This window comes from Theropithecus gelada, chromosome 15 (assembly GCF_003255815.1).
Source record: "Theropithecus gelada isolate Dixy chromosome 15, Tgel_1.0, whole genome shotgun sequence".
NCBI classification, from domain to species: domain Eukaryota; kingdom Metazoa; phylum Chordata; class Mammalia; order Primates; family Cercopithecidae; genus Theropithecus; species Theropithecus gelada.
This window is the reverse complement of record NC_037683.1, coordinates 90596674-90612477: the sequence shown is the minus strand read 5'-3', so window position 1 is coordinate 90612477 and position 15804 is coordinate 90596674. Positions and strand designations below refer to the sequence as shown.

Below are 15804 nucleotides of genomic sequence, written 5' to 3'. Positions count from 1 at the left end.
TTGAAGTACTGTGTTAGTCCATTGTTGTGTTGCTATAAAGAAATACCTGAGCCTGGGTAATTTACAAAGAAAAGAGGTTTAACTGGCTCATAGTTCTGCAAGCTGTACAGGAAGCATGGCACCAGCATCTATCTGCCCAGATGCTGGGGAGGACGCAGGAAGCTTTCAATCATGACAGAAGGCAAAAGGGGGGCCAGAATGTCACATGGCCACAGCAGGAGCAAGAGGGGGAGTGCACAGGGAGGTGTCACACACTTAACCAGATCTTGCAAGAACTACTGCAAGGACAGCACCAAGCCATGAAAGATCCACTCCCATGACCCAACTGTCTCCCACCAGTCCCCACCTCCAACAACGGGGATTACAATTAAATATGAGAGTTGGTGGGGACATGTATTCAAATTCTATCCAGCTCCCACCAGTCCCCACCTCCAACAATGGGGATTACAATTAAATATGAGACTTGGTGGGGACATGTATTCAAACTCTATCCAGTACACATGGACACAAGGAAACAACAAACACCGAGGCCTACTTGAGGGTGGAGGGTGTGGGGAGGATGAGGATTAAAAAACTATCGGGTACTATATTCTCTATCTGGGTGACAAAATAATTTATACATCAAACCCTAGTGACACACAATTTACCCACACAACAAACCTGCACATGTACCCCATGAACCTGAAATAAAAGTTAGCAGGGAAAAAAAAGGAAGAAAAGGTAACACACAAAATGGGAAATATTTGCAAATCATATATCTGATAAGGAGCTAATATCTAATATGTGTGTGTGTATATATATATACAGTATATATGTATGTATGTTACATATATGTATATATTACACTGTCTATATATACATATATACTGCATGTATACATATATACATATATACTGTATACATACATACATATATGTATATATACACACTATATAGATACACTATATATACACACACTATATACACACACACACACACACACACACTCTGGATATTAGCTCCAGTGTACAGCTGTACAGCTTGCAGAACCATGAGCCAATTAAACCTCTTTTCTTTGTAAATTATATACACACATATGTATACATACATATACTATATATGTATACAGTATATATATAAACATATAAACTCTTACAACTCAAAAAACAACCTGATTAAAAGATGAACAAAGGACTTAAATAGATATTTCTCCAATTAAGATATACAAATGGTCAATAAGCCCATGAAAAGATGTTCAACATTAATAACTAGAGAAATGTAAATGAAAACTACAAGATACCACCTCATATCCATTCGGATAACTACTATCAAAAAAAGAGAAAATACATGTTGGTAAGGATGTGGAGAAATTGCGACCCTTGTACACTGTTGGTAGGAATGTAAAATGGTACAGCCACTATGGAAAGTAGTATGATGGTTCCTCAAAAAAATTGATAATAGAATTACCATGTGATCCAGTAAATCTCCTTCTGGGTATGTAACCCAAAAATCTGACAGCAGAGTTAAGCTCAAAGAAAAATGTCCATGTTCATAACACCATTATTCACAACAACCAAAAGATGGAAGCTGCCCAACTTTTCATCAACAGATGAATGGAGAAACAAAATGCAGTATATACATACAATGGGATACTATTTAGCCTGAAAATTTATGAAATTCTGACATTTACTACAACATGGATGCACCTTGAGGATACATGCTAAGTAAAAGAAACCAGTAACGGCCGGGCGCGGTGGCTCAAGCCTGTAATCCCAGCACTTTGGGAGGCCGAGACAGGTGGATCACGAGGTCAGGAGATCGAGACCATTCTGGCTAACACGGTGAAACCCCGTCTCTACTAAAAAATACAAAAAACTAGCCGGGCGCGGTGGTGGGCGCCTGTAGTCCCAACTACTCGGGAGGCTGAGGGAGGAGAATGGCGTGAACCCGGGAGGCGGAGCTTGCAGTGAGCTGAGATCCGGCCACTGCACTCCAGCCTGGGCGGCAGAGCGAGACTCCGTCTCAAAAAAAAAAAAAAAAGAAAAAGAAACCAGTAACAAATGGCAAACACTGTATAATTCCATTTATACTTCAAGTATTCGAATTCACAGAGATCAAAAGTAGAATGAAGGTTACTGGGGTCTAGGAAGAGGGTGGAATGGGTAGTCACTGCTTAATGGGTATGGTGGTTCAGTTTTGCAAGACGAAGAATTCAGGAGATGAATGGTGGTGATGGTTGCACAACAATGTAAGTGTACCTATTACATGACGTGTACACTTAAAATAGTTAAGACAGGCCGGGAGTGGTGGCTCACACCTGTAATCCCAGCACTTTGGGAGGCCCAGGTGGGCAGATTATGAGGTTACGAGATCGAGACCATCCTGGCCAACATAGTGAAACACCGTCTCTACTAAAAATACAAAAATTAGCTGGGCAGGGTGGTGTGCGTCTGTAGTCCCAGCTACTCAGGAGGCTGAGGCAGAAGAATTGCTTGAACCCGGGAGGCGGAGGTTGCAGTAATCGGAGATCACGCCACTGCACTCCAGGCTGGGCAACAGAGCGGGACTCCATCTCAAAAATAAAAATAAATAAAAATAAATAAAGGAGTTCTTCAGAAAGAAAGAAAATGATTTAAACCAAAAACTCAGATTTACAGGAGCATTAGAGAATTAAGAGATGAAGGTAAATTAAGTCTTTTCTTCCTTATTCTTAACAGAAAAATGATGTCCAAAATACTAACAGCAGCAATTCACTGGATTATTATAGCTTATGGATAAATGAAAATAATGACAACAATATTATAATGGGCAGAAGGGAGGAATCTGTATACTCTATTGTAAGACAGAGTATTATGTATACTACCTCCATTTTCCATGAAGTAGTACAGTGGGATTTTTTTGGTTTTGTTTTTTTTTTGAGACGGAGTTTCACACTGCCGCCCAGGCTGGAGGGCAGTGGTACAATCTCTGCTCACTGCCTCCCAGTTCAAGCAATTCTCATACCCCAGCCTCCTGAGTAGCTGAGACTACAGGCCCACATTACCATGCCCAGCTAATTTTTTATATTTCTAGCAGAGACAGGGTTTCACCATGTTGATCAGGCAGGTCTCGAACTTTTAATCTTAAGTGATCCGCTGGCCTCAGTCCCCCAAAGTGCTGGAATTACAGACGTGAGCCACTGTGCCTGACCTATAATGTTATTTGGATGCGGACTTGGAGTAGTTTTAGGTGAACAGCGCAAACTGTAAGACAACCACTTAAATAAATTAAGAAGTATAATTGGTATGCTAAGACAGGAGAAAAAAATTAAATCATATCAAAAGATCAATTAAAACCAGAGACGGCAAAAGAGGAGGGGAAGACTGTTTAAAACGGAAACAAGTAAAACAAACAAAAAACAGCTATAAATATGACACTGTCAAAGGAAAATAAAGTTTTTTCTCTCTACTCTCATATTCAACACAGAACCCTTCTGTAACCAGATGTATGAAGTTTTTCCCTCCCATCCCTAAACAGTTCTCGAACAGACACCAACTATAATTCAATTAAATAATGATACTATCTACCTAGAGATAGTGTTATATCCGGCCGGGCGCGGTGGCTCACGCCTGTAATTCCAGCACTTTGGGAGGCCAAGGTGGGTGGTTCACAAGGTCAAGAGATCGAGGCCATCCTGGTCAACGTGGTGAAACTCCATCTCTACCAAAAATACAAAAATTAGCCTGGTGTGGTGGCGGGTGCCTGTAGTCCCAGCTACTCGGCTGAGGCAGGAGAATCACTTGAACCTCAAAGGCGGAGGTTGCAGTGAGCCGAAATTGCACCACTGCACTCCAGCCTGGCAAAAGAGCAAGACTCTGTCTCACAAAAAAAAAAAAAAAAAAAAGAAAAAAGAAAAAGAAAAAGACAAAAGAGATACTGTCGTATCCCACACGGTAAGGGCTCAGTTCCATAAGACTGCCCCTCACTTCAGATGCCAGTCACAAGCCCCAGGCTGTGATCTGTGCTTCTGACTGACCAGCTATAAATCAGAGTTCGCACAACTTTTTAATTTGGTTTGATAATTTGCTGGGATAACTCACAAAACTCAGGGAAATACTTATATTTTAACAGTTTATCATAAAGGATATTACAAAGGATACAGATAAAGAGATGGACAGGGCAAAGTAAGGTGGTGGAGAGCTTCCATGCCCCCCCTGTTGTGGACTTTGGTATCTGCACAGGTCTCGGAACCAATCCCCTGAAGATACTGAGGGCTAAATGCATACATCATGACCAAATGGGATTTATTCTAGGTATGCAAGGCTAGTTCAACATTCAAAGATCAATCACTGTAATCTATCACACCAACAGGTTAAAGAAGAAAAAAATCCTATAATAGTAATAGATGCAGAAAAAAACATTTGACAAAATCCAGTATTCTTTTGTTTTTGTTGTTTTGAGATGGAGTCTTGCTCTGTCACCTAGGCCGGAGTGCAGTGGCACAATCTCGGCTCACTGCAACCTCCACCTACTGTGTTCGAGCGATTCTCATGCCTCATCCTCCCAAGTAGCTGGGACTACAGGTGCCCGCTACCATACCCAGCTAATGTTTGTATTTTTAGTAGAGACAGGGTCTCACCATGTTGGCAAGGCTGGTCTCGAACTCCTGGCCTCAACTGATCTGGCCACTTCAGCTTCCCAAAGTGCTGAAATTACAGGCATGAGCCACCATGCCCGGCCCCAACATTCTTGAAGGAAAAGAAAACACTCAGCAAAGCAGGAATAGATGTGTATGTATGACAGAAAAAAAAAAAAAATTCAGAGTATTTGTTGCCTCTGAAGATAAGGGTAGATCAGGAAAGATCAGGAAAAAGACTTTCTGGGGTGATGGTCATGTTCTATATCTTGACGGGGTTTGAGTTACACATGTGTATGTATTTGTCAAAACTCAGTCAATGTACACTTAAGATTTGCATATTTTCTTCTATATACATTTTACCTCAAAAGGAAAAAATAAGCAAATACTAAACTCTAATTAATGATACACATGCTAAAGTATTTAGGAGGAAATGAACTCATCTCTATAACTTACTCTGAAATACATTTAATAATATGAATTGATGCATGGATAGAGAAATGATCGATGGACAGGTATGTGACAAAACGTGTGGTTAAGTATTAATGGTATTCCGTTATACGGATATGCCAGTTTATCCAATCAACTGTTGGTGGATACTTGGATTGTTTCCCATTTGGGGCTATTAAAAATAAAGCTGCTATGAACATTTGTGTGCAAATCTTTGCATGAACATATGCTTTCATTTCTCTTGGGTAAACATGCAGAAGTGCAATGGCTTGATAATATGGTAGATGTATGTTTAAAGAAACTGCCAAATTGTTTTCCCAAGTTGTAACATTTTACATCCCCAGGAGAGATATAATAGAGATTTCCAGTTTTTCCACATCCTCACCACCACTTGCTATAGTCAGCAATAAAAAGGAATAAATTATTGATTGTACTACTATATGGATGAATCTCAAAATAATTATGCTGAAATAAGCCAGACTGAAAGAATACAAACTGTACAATCCCATTTATACAAGTCTAGAAATCTCAATATGCAGTAACAGAAAGCAAATCAGCAAAAACCTGAGGACAAGAAGGGTAAAAGGGACAAGGAGGGTTAGAAGATGTGGTTTACAAAAAGGCACAAGGAAACTTTAAGGTATGATATATATGTTCATTATCATGTTATGATTGTGACCTGCATGCATACATACACTAAAACTTATCAAATTGTAGACTTTAACATACATTTTACCTGATGTAAATTATACCTCAATAAACCTGTTAATACATAACACTAATGACAGAATCTAGATAATGGGTATATGCAGAGGTACTATAAAATCTCATAACACTTTTTATAATAAAATGTTTCATAGTCTTTAAAGTTCTATTAAAATATCTTAGAACATAAATACAAAAATAATATGTAAGGAATTAGAATTGGTCATTAACACCAGACTGTAAGAATCATTTGTTTGGCTCCCTAGTGTATTCTGGGCACAGAAGAATGACTCCTTAAAATAAAAAACTGTATCCTAACTGAATCTTCATTTTCCTGTACTGCTTCTAGTATAATGGGGGTATGCAGTTAAGTGGCCACTAAACACATGATTCTATTATAAAGGGAAAACTGGGAGATTAACATTTCAAAAACAGAATATGTATGTTAGTTAATAGACAAGAAATCTGAACTTCTAATGTTACATGAAGATGTTAGGCATTATCAAAAAAAATTACAAATTTGTCCAAGTATCATGATTTTGGAGCAAACAAAATAGTGACAAGGGAGGCTAACTTAAGAAGGGGCTACAAAGTACAGGTACTTCCTGTGTTACAAATGATAATTCTATCACACAAGCCACCTTTACTACTGCTTTTGTCTATTTAAAATTCTAATATTTTTCTCCTTAATGTTCTCTTAAAATGTACCCAACTGTGCATCACAGTCCCCAGTGTCATTTGTTTAAAAAAAAGATTCTGATGTCCTATTCCAGATACATAATTTATAATCTCTGGGGGCAGGTTCAAAAATTAGTGTTCATAACAAGCACCTATGGCTGATTCTGATGCAGCCTAGCTCTTAAAGAAAATATGTGAAATGGCCAGACGCTGTGGCTCACACCTATAATCCCAGCACTCTGGGAGGTCAAGGTGGGCAGAACACTTGAGGTCAGGCGTTTGAGACCAGCCTGGTTGACATGGTGAAACCCCGTCCCTACTAAAAATACGAAAATTAGCCATGCATGGTGATGGGCACCTTTAATCCCAGCTACTTGGGAGGCTGAGGCAGGAGAATCACTTGAGGCTATGAGACAGAGGTTGCAGTGAGCCGAGATCACATCACTGCACTCCCACCTGGGTGACAGAACGAGACTCCGTCTCAAATAAAATAAAAAAAAAGAAAAAGAAAAAGAAAACATGTGAAATGCTACGTTGCTTGAGAAAGGTGGGAGGATAAATTTCAGATGAGTCTATGAAATATTACCACCTCTCTAGATGATATATGGGAAGGGAGAATTATAAATAGAAGTGTATAAAAAGTATACCTTACCCACATCAAAATTTGCCAAGAGTTAGTCCTGGAATGAAGCTCAATTCCTTTTTCCTTCCCTGTCAGACAGATTCTTCTAGCAGTGAGTCTACTTACTGTATTGAACCCAGTACCGCAGCACTCTTCTGCTGCATTATAGTTAAATGCAGGTTTTTGGAAAACTCATAATTCATATATAAGAATGCTTCCATGGGAAAATGCATTCTGATTTCCAAAGAATCCATCTCAGTAACAAATTTTCAGATCACCATCCATTATTAGTAATGACTGAATACTAATTGATATTATTATACTAACACGCTACTATTGAAATTTGCTGGATTATTACACAGAAGCCTAGCAAAAGCACACATTTACAACTACCAATAGGTCCTTTGTGTTAGACCATAAAATATTATCTTAAAATTTTCCTATGCAGCATCTAGTTTCTGTCTTTTTATTTTTATTTTATTTTATTTTTTGAGGCAGGGTCTCGCTCTGTCACCCAGGCTAGAAGGTAGTGGCGCTATCTTAGCTCACTGCAACCTATGTCTCCCAGCTTCAAGCAATTCTCCTTCCTCAATCTCCTGAGTAGCTGGGATTACAGGCGAGCACCACAGTAGCAAGCTAATTTTTGGATCTTATTTTTTTAGTAGAGATGAGGTTTCACCACATTGGCCAGGCTGGTCTGAAGTGATCCACCCTCCTCAGTCTCCCAAAGTGCTGGGATTACAGGCATGAGCTGCTACATCTGGCCATCTAGTTTCTATTACAGAAATTTTCAAACAGTGTTTTTTAAAAATCCTCCAAATTTGTCAAATTACTACTTTTGAAATTCTCAAAGAATATTTTTTAAAAATACTCCAGCTATTATTTAAAGTTTCATCTATCAAAACATAACCAATTTCTATAAATAAAACACTGACATTTTATTTTATTTTGAGACAGAGTCTTGCTGTCTGTTGTCTCGGTTGGAATGCAGTGGCATGATCAGAGCTCACTGTAATCTCAAACTTCTATGCTCAAGCCATCTTCCTGCCTCAGCCTCCCAAAGTGCTGGGATTACAGGAATGAGCACCACACCTGGACAATGACTTGTTTTTAATTATTTGATAAAGACTAAAGTTAGAGGGATCATACTACCTGATTTCTAGACTAACTACAAAGACACAGTTATCAAGACAGTATAGTATTGGTGAAATGACAGACGCATAGATTGTTGAGACAGACTAAATCCACACAGTATTAAGTCTACTGATTTTTTTTTTTTACAAAATGCAAAGATAATGCAACAGAGAAAGGATCATCTTTTTTAGCAAGTGGTGCTGAACAATTGGATATTTGCATCCACATGCAAACAAATGAACCTCAACCTTTAACACATATCTTATACCTTGCACAAAAAGAGATCCAAAACCTAAAACTACGACACTTCCATAAGACAACGTAGGAGAACATCTTTGACTTTGGGTTGGGAAAAGATTTCTTAGATATGAATACCAAAAGCCATGATTCATAAAAGAAATGTTTTATAAACTGGGCTTTATCTAAAATTTAAAATGTATGCTCTACAAAAGACAAAATGGGAAAAGACTGAGAAAATATTTTCCAATTACATAGCTGATGAAGCAGTGGTATGCTTAATATTTAAAGAACGCTCAAAACTCAACAATAAGAAAACAAACACTTTGGAAAAAGAGTTTGGCTGTTCCTCAAAAGGTTACACAAAGAGTCAGCATATGACCAAGCAATTCCACTTCTAAGTATATATCCAAGAGAATTTAAAACATACATCCACAAAAAAACTTGAACATGAATGTTCAGTGGCATTATTCATAGTATCCAAAAGGTGGATGTTTAGGAATAATCTAAATATCCAACAACTGGTGAATACACATAAATTGTGGTCTATGAATACAATGGAATATTATTCAACCAAAGAGCAAATGAAATAGTCATACATCCTTCAACATGGAGGAACCTTGAAAATACATTCGGTTAAAGAAGCCAGAAACAAAAGGCCATATATTATATAATTCCACTTAAATGAAACGTCCAGAATTACCAAATCCATAAAGACGGAAAGTAGGTTAGTGGTTGCCAGAGGTGCAGTAGTGAGAAGTGGGAGGAAATTGGGAGTCACTCCTAATGGGCATGAGGTTTAATTCTGGGGTGCCGAAATGTTCTGGAACGAGAGAATGGTGATGGTTGTACATTTTTGTGACTATACTAAAAAACACTGAATTGTACATATTAAAAGGGTGAAATTTGTGGTATATGAATTAAATCTCAATCAAAAACAAAAACAAAAAAAACCGTACAACCCAATTTAAAATGAACCTGCAATCCCACTCTTAGGTATTTATCCAAGAGAAATAACAATTATATTCACACAAACACCTGTACATGGATGTTTATGACAGCTTTATTCATAACCTCCAAAAACTGAAATATCCTTCAACCATCAAACAGATAAATACTTACAGTTAGGCGGGCGCAGTGGCTCATGCCTGTAATCCCAGCCCTTTAGGAGGCAGCGGCAGGCGGATCGCTTGAGGTCAGGAGTTTGAGACCAGCCTGGCCAACATGGCAAAACCCCGTCTCTACTGAAAATACAAAAATTAGCGGGACGTGGTGGCGCGCCCGTAGTCCCAGCTATCCATGAGGCTGAGGCACAAGAATCACTTGAACCTGAGAGGCGGAGGTTGCAGTGAGCAAAGATTGTGCCACTGCACTCCAGCCTGAGCGACAGAGTGAGACTCTCTCTCAAAACCAAACAAACATACAGTCCATCCACAGAATGAAACACTACTCAAAAAAACAGAAATGAAATTCACTAATGTATGCGATAAATGGACGAATTAAACCCAGACCCAAAAAGCTACATACCATATAATTCCATTTATATGCACTCTGGAAAAAAAAAAACTAGAGGGATGGGGCTGGGTGCGGTGGCTCACGTCTATAATTCCAGCACTTTGGGAGGCCGAGGCGGGCGCATCACGAGGTCAGGAGATGGAGACATCCTGGCTAACACAGTAAAACCCAGTCTCTACTAAAAATACAAAAAATTAGCCGGGCATGGTGGCACGCGCCTGTAGTCGCAGCTACTCAGGAGGCTGAGACACGAGAATTGCTTGAACCCGAGAGGCGGAGGTTGCGGTGAGCTCAAATCGCGCCACTGCAGCCTGGGCGACAGGGCGAGACTCGTCTCAAAAAACAAAAAAAAAACCAAAAAACAAAAAAAACAGAGGGATAGAAACGGATGACTGGTTGCCAGGAGGCGGCGTGAGGTCAACTACAAAGGAGCAGCTGAGAGAATTCGGGAGGCTTGGTGAAACTTTTATGTGTCATTATTGTGGTGGTAGATACATGCCTCTTAGCATTTGTCAAGAACTGTATCACAAGAGTGAATTTTACTGCATGTAAATTTTAAATAAATAAGTTGATTAGTCACACTCTAAACAAACCTCCACCCTGAGTGCAGAAGCAAGGTTCCACTACAGATCAAAGTTCACCTCAAGTATTCTTAAGGCTTCCTTCTGAGGTAGATGGGAGACAAATTTCATTTTCACTTTGCAACTAAGAAGCTGCATAAACAGTCTGCAAGTTTCTCGTACTAATCACACAGGCTGAGCAGCTATCGCTATGACCCTAGTTTTTGTAGTCCACTCACTCTCCATCATGACACTAGGTCCCCACCGTAGTAACATTCTTTAAAATCAAACTAAATTACCTGTTTACATCATCTCATAAACGACAAGAGTCGAGATAAGCATTTTAGAAGAAGGCTGGAAGTGTGTGCATAGACAAGAATAGTTAAAATTACTTTAAATATATATTTAAACACACTACTCACACACAAAATTAACCCTCACTGTAGCCTGGGAAATTCATTTCATAAAGGAATCTAATGTCTAGCGGGTGTTTAAAATAAACAAGAGAATAATACAAAAACAGATGGAAACATTAAAAATGAGGCTCTCAGTAAGGCAGAACGCCAAACTAAACGGACACAAGGAAAGCTCGGTCCTTCACCACCTAGGCAGCGTAGGGCCCCGCTCAGTCCGGTCTTTTGCAGGTCTGAGACGTTGCACCGCACGCCTTGGTTTTTCTTTAAAATTCGGCAATTCACTCTGACCCACATATCCTGAAGCCTTGAAAATGTGACACGTTCCTGGGTCAGGCTGTCAACTGCAACCACACAAACAACTTTCTGAGTTACTCTACACGTGAGTTTCCTTTTTGTTATCGGCCGAACCCAGGCGAGAGAGCCGGCGTCCGGGTCCTACAGCCGGAAGCGGGAGAGCAGAAAGCACCACGGGTCTAGCCGGGAACGGAGGCTGCGGAAGCTAGGAAGCGGGCGTCCCAGGTCACAGCGCCCTGCCTTCACTTGCGAGGCAGCATGCAACACGCGGGGGCTTTCTGGGGCCTCCCTCATAACCCCAGGGGGGCAAAGGACAGGGATGGGACCCAGCCCAGGAGGGCGTCGTCTCGATTCCTCGCCCCGCGCGGCTAAAGCTGGACCGCGCGGGGCCAAGGGTAGAGAAGGGCCCCTCGCCAGGACTTGAACGCCAGACCCACGGAGCCCACTGCAGGTTCGCTCCGCTCAGAAAATACAAACCTTTTCATTCCGCACTCGTAACCCTCTCCTTCCCCGCAAAATATAAACAACTCGAGGGGGGAGGCCCGGGAACTGCCGCCCGGCTTTACGTAACTTGACCCGGAGGCTGGCGGCGGCAGGTGGCTGCACCCGGCGAGCAAGGTGCTCGAAGCCCCGAGAACGCCGGAGCCCGCTCGGGCAGAGAAATGGCCCGGAGGCAGGAGAGGCCGGGGAGCGGCGGCGGCCTCTTTACCTTTCCAGATGCCCAGAGAGAGCTGGGACGTGTCCAGGTCCACCACATAGTCCCCCAAGAACCGGTTCAATACGTCCACGACCACCGACTCGAAAACCATGCTCCTCAGCCGTGGTGGGCACGGCGGCCGGCCCGTGCGCTCCTCCTCCCGCCGCCTTCCCCACGCCCCTCCCTTGAGGCCGTTCGGTTCACCGGCTCCGGGGCGGCTCCGGCTGCGGCGCCCCCACTGGCCAGACGCGCAGCCCCAGCGCGAGCTCAGCGAGGGACAGAGCTGGCCGCTCTCACGACGCGTGCGCAGGTCTGTGCTCGACTGGAGGCGGAGCGCGGCGCAGACCTGGGCGCGCAGCCCCGAGAGGGAAGAAAGGCGGCTGCGCGGCCGCAGCTCTGGAGGGTTCCCTATTCGCGCCGAGCACGGCTCCTCTTTCCTGTCGGCCCCGCCTCCTCCCCATTGCCTGGCAACCGGACACCGGCCTGGAGCTACCGGATTTTTTCCGCCCCCGCCCCCTCCTGCAGATCAGAGTCCCCAACGGCCCCCCGGAACGGGGCGGGTGCGGGGCGGTTACGCCGGAAGGGAACGCCCCTCCCCCTAGAAGGTGGTGGCCGCCTCCAAGCGTACGAGAGGGCTCGCCCCTGAGTAAGAGTGGGCAGATCCCAGCCCAGTTGCCGGAGGCTTCCAGGGGGCTGTCCCAGGGAGCATCTCCCCCCATTATTACAGGCTGGGAGGGTCCAGTAAGCCTGGGTGTCTCGGCGCCTGTAACCTCCCGCCTGGCCTTTAGGAGGACTTAACTTCCTGCTGCGAGTCGAGGATGGAATTACATAGTCCCTGCCCCGCATCTGAGATGAGCACCCATTTTTGGTCAAGTCGTTTATGCGGAGCCGTCTTTCATTCCAAAGAGTGACACGCTTCCCTGCAGATAAGAGTTAGAGTCAGCCGGTCTGGAAACTACTGAACACCCTCCAAGAAATACTGGGAGTGCTGGACCCCTGACCCCTAAGCCTCCACCGAACCACTGACCTAAAATAAATTACAATTACAGCTCTTTCGACCCGTTTGGTCTTATTTAGAAGTAATCCCAAAGGCCTGAGGTCACAGGCTAAATGTGAGGTTTAGAGAACTGTAATTAATCATCTTCAGGACCGAAAAAGTGTACATTGAGCGTTTTCTCTTTGCACATTAAAGGAATAATGATTGATTTCTATTAATTCCTGTGTCATTTTACGACTTTTTGTGCATAGTCACCAGATTTTTCAAAATTAAATGTTTAAGGTGTGCCTTTGCAAGTAGAATGCCTGACAAAAACTATAAATTTTGACATGAGTTTATGAATGATTTTCATATAATTTTATATTTGAAGGACCTTTATGAGGTCTCCAACCTCTTAGTCTTAAATATAATGAAACTGAAATGTTAGGGATGTGTGCAAGGTCATACAACCAATGTTCTGTGTAAGAACTGGAACCTGACCCTTCTGATTGGCCGCCACCCCTCCTGCTTCTCTTGCATTCAGCTAACAATCTACTTCAGAACACCTGCACGGAGAAACTAATAGAGGCTAAAATACCTAGGAAAGGGAAGAGCTGTACATAATGAGGCATTTTGCCATCGCGCTATTAATAAGAAGCCAGATACACAGAAGCTGCAAAATTCCACTGTTATATCTAGCACTACAAATTCAAAGTTAAAAGAATTTCCAGAACTCCAAAAATACATCTTAAGTATCTTGCAAACGCTTTCATATTAGTTTTCTACAATCTAGGAAAATTTTATGGAAGTGAGGAAGGGGAAGGGATGTTGCTGAAAAGTTAGAGGTATAAGCATAAAGCAATGAAAAAATTCTGCTGAGGAAGCGTTAGAAATAAGTGGATGCATACTGTAACCGAATTCTTATCTAGTGTTAGATGTACATGAACTTGCTTCGTAAATACTGAAAGACAATATTTTGCATTCAGTCTTTGTATTGCTTAATCCATCTAAGGAAGTTTGTAAGCAAAAATATATTAACATCACCATGTAAAAGGTATGCTCATTAAACCAACAAACCAAATTTCTGTTGTACCTTGAAAAATACGCCCAAGGACTACTATAAAGCTCGAGTTTCAAATTAGGACGTATGTCAGTGTAAGTTATTCTTTCTCTAGATCACAATTAAAATGCTATACTGCATTCTTTGATCAAATGAGAAACAAAAAGAGGGGGAGAGCATCTGAATGACCCCAAATTGCAATTATCATCTAACTTTATAATAAATCTCTAACTTTGCAAGTAGGATTTGCAGTTTTATGTATAGTTTCCATGCCACCGCTCTTCGTCTTTAAAATTTTGGCATGCTGGTAGTAATCTTGGAATTTTTTTTTCTCCTGATCTTAATTCTTTTGTCCACAAGTAAATGTCATTTGTGGGCTGCTTGTCTTTATCATTCCCCATGGGCATTGTGGGAGCAGGCTAGATGGCCAGATAACAAAGCTGTTGAAGCACACCACAAAGCTGTTGAAGCAGGTGTCCTGGAGGAACAGGTGCAGAAGATAGCCGTTTTATAGGTATGGGACTTTTAGTAATCTAACTTCACAGAGCCCTGTGCTCCATCTGTTTATGCTTTAAAATTTAAAATTTTTAAACAATAAAAAGTTATTTGGAGCTTGGCATGATGGCACATGCCTGTAGTCCCAGCTACTCGAAGGGTGACAGAGAGGATCTCTTGAGCCCAGGAGTTCAGGGCTGCAGTAAACTATGATGGTGCCACTGCACACTGGGTGACACAGTGAAAAAATAATTAGTAAATAAATAAATTTATTTGGACTGTGTGTTCCAATCCTTAATAAAAAGAGAAAAAATCACTGGAAGGGGAATACAAGCAAAAAGGTAAAAACCTTATAAGAATCTTAAGGCCGGGCACAGTGGCTCACGCCTGTAATCCCAGCACTTTGGGAGACCGGGGCAGGTGGATCACCTGAAGTCAGGAGTTTGAGACCAGCCTGGTCAACATGGTGAAAACCTCATCTCTACTAAAAATTAAAAAATAAAAATAAAAAAATTAACCAGGCATGGTGGCAGGCACCTGTAATCCCAGCTAGTCAGGAGGCTGAGGCAGGAGAATTGCTTGAACCCAGGAGGCAGAGGTTTCAGTGAGCCAAGATCACACCATTGCACTCCAGCCTGGACAACAAGAGCAAAATTCCATCTCAGAAAAACAAACAAACAAACAAAAGAAAATCTTAAGCAGGGCAGAGGAAAATGTAAATTGACACAATCTTTCTAAAAGGCAGTTCCTAAACATTTACAAACTGACACAGTACATATGTGTATATATATCAGTGTACATATGTACATGTATATATGACCAATTCCAATTCAGCAATCCCACTTCTACAGATTTACCCTAAGAAAATAATTATAAAAATCCAAAAAGTTATTCCCATAAGAACTTTTTTTTTTTTTTTGAGACAGAGTCTCGCTCTTGTCACCCAGGCTGGAGTGCAATGGTGCAATCTTGACTCACTGCACCCTCCGCTCCCAGGAGGGTTTAAGTGATTCTCCTGCCTCAGCCTCCAAGTAGCTGGAATTACAGTCGAGGGCCACCACGCCCAGCTAATTTTTGTATTTTTAGTAGAGTTGGGGTTTCCCCATGTTGGCCAGGCTGGTCTCCAGCGCCTGACCTCAAGTGATCCACCCACCTTGGCCTCCCAAAGTGCTGGGATTACAGGCATAAGCCACCACACCCAGCCAAGAACATTATTTAAAGCATTGTTTATAATAGCAAAAAGAAATGGAAACGACCTAAATATCTGTTAATAGGGAAACTAGTTAAGTAAACATACACACATAGTGGGTTACTATACAGGCACTAAGATGATAATGAAAGTCTATACTAGTGTGGAAGGATGTCAATAAT

The 15804-nt window shown here is 41.8% G+C and overlaps 1 protein-coding gene across 4 annotated transcripts in view; it reads right to left on the bottom strand.

The window, feature by feature from the left end:
- The window catches only part of VPS13A (vacuolar protein sorting 13 homolog A), a 246679-nt gene extending 234377 nt beyond the window's left edge, over window positions 1-12302 (bottom strand). For all 4 annotated transcript variants that reach the window (XM_025360006.1, XM_025360007.1, XM_025360009.1 and 1 more), the window contains exon 1: window positions 11915-12302. In XM_025360006.1, coding sequence (XP_025215791.1) covers window positions 11915-12014 — 100 coding nt within the window. In that variant the 5' untranslated portion in view covers window positions 12015-12302. The remainder of the gene's footprint in view (window positions 1-11914) is intronic.
- Window positions 12303-15804: the final 3502 nt, after the last annotated feature.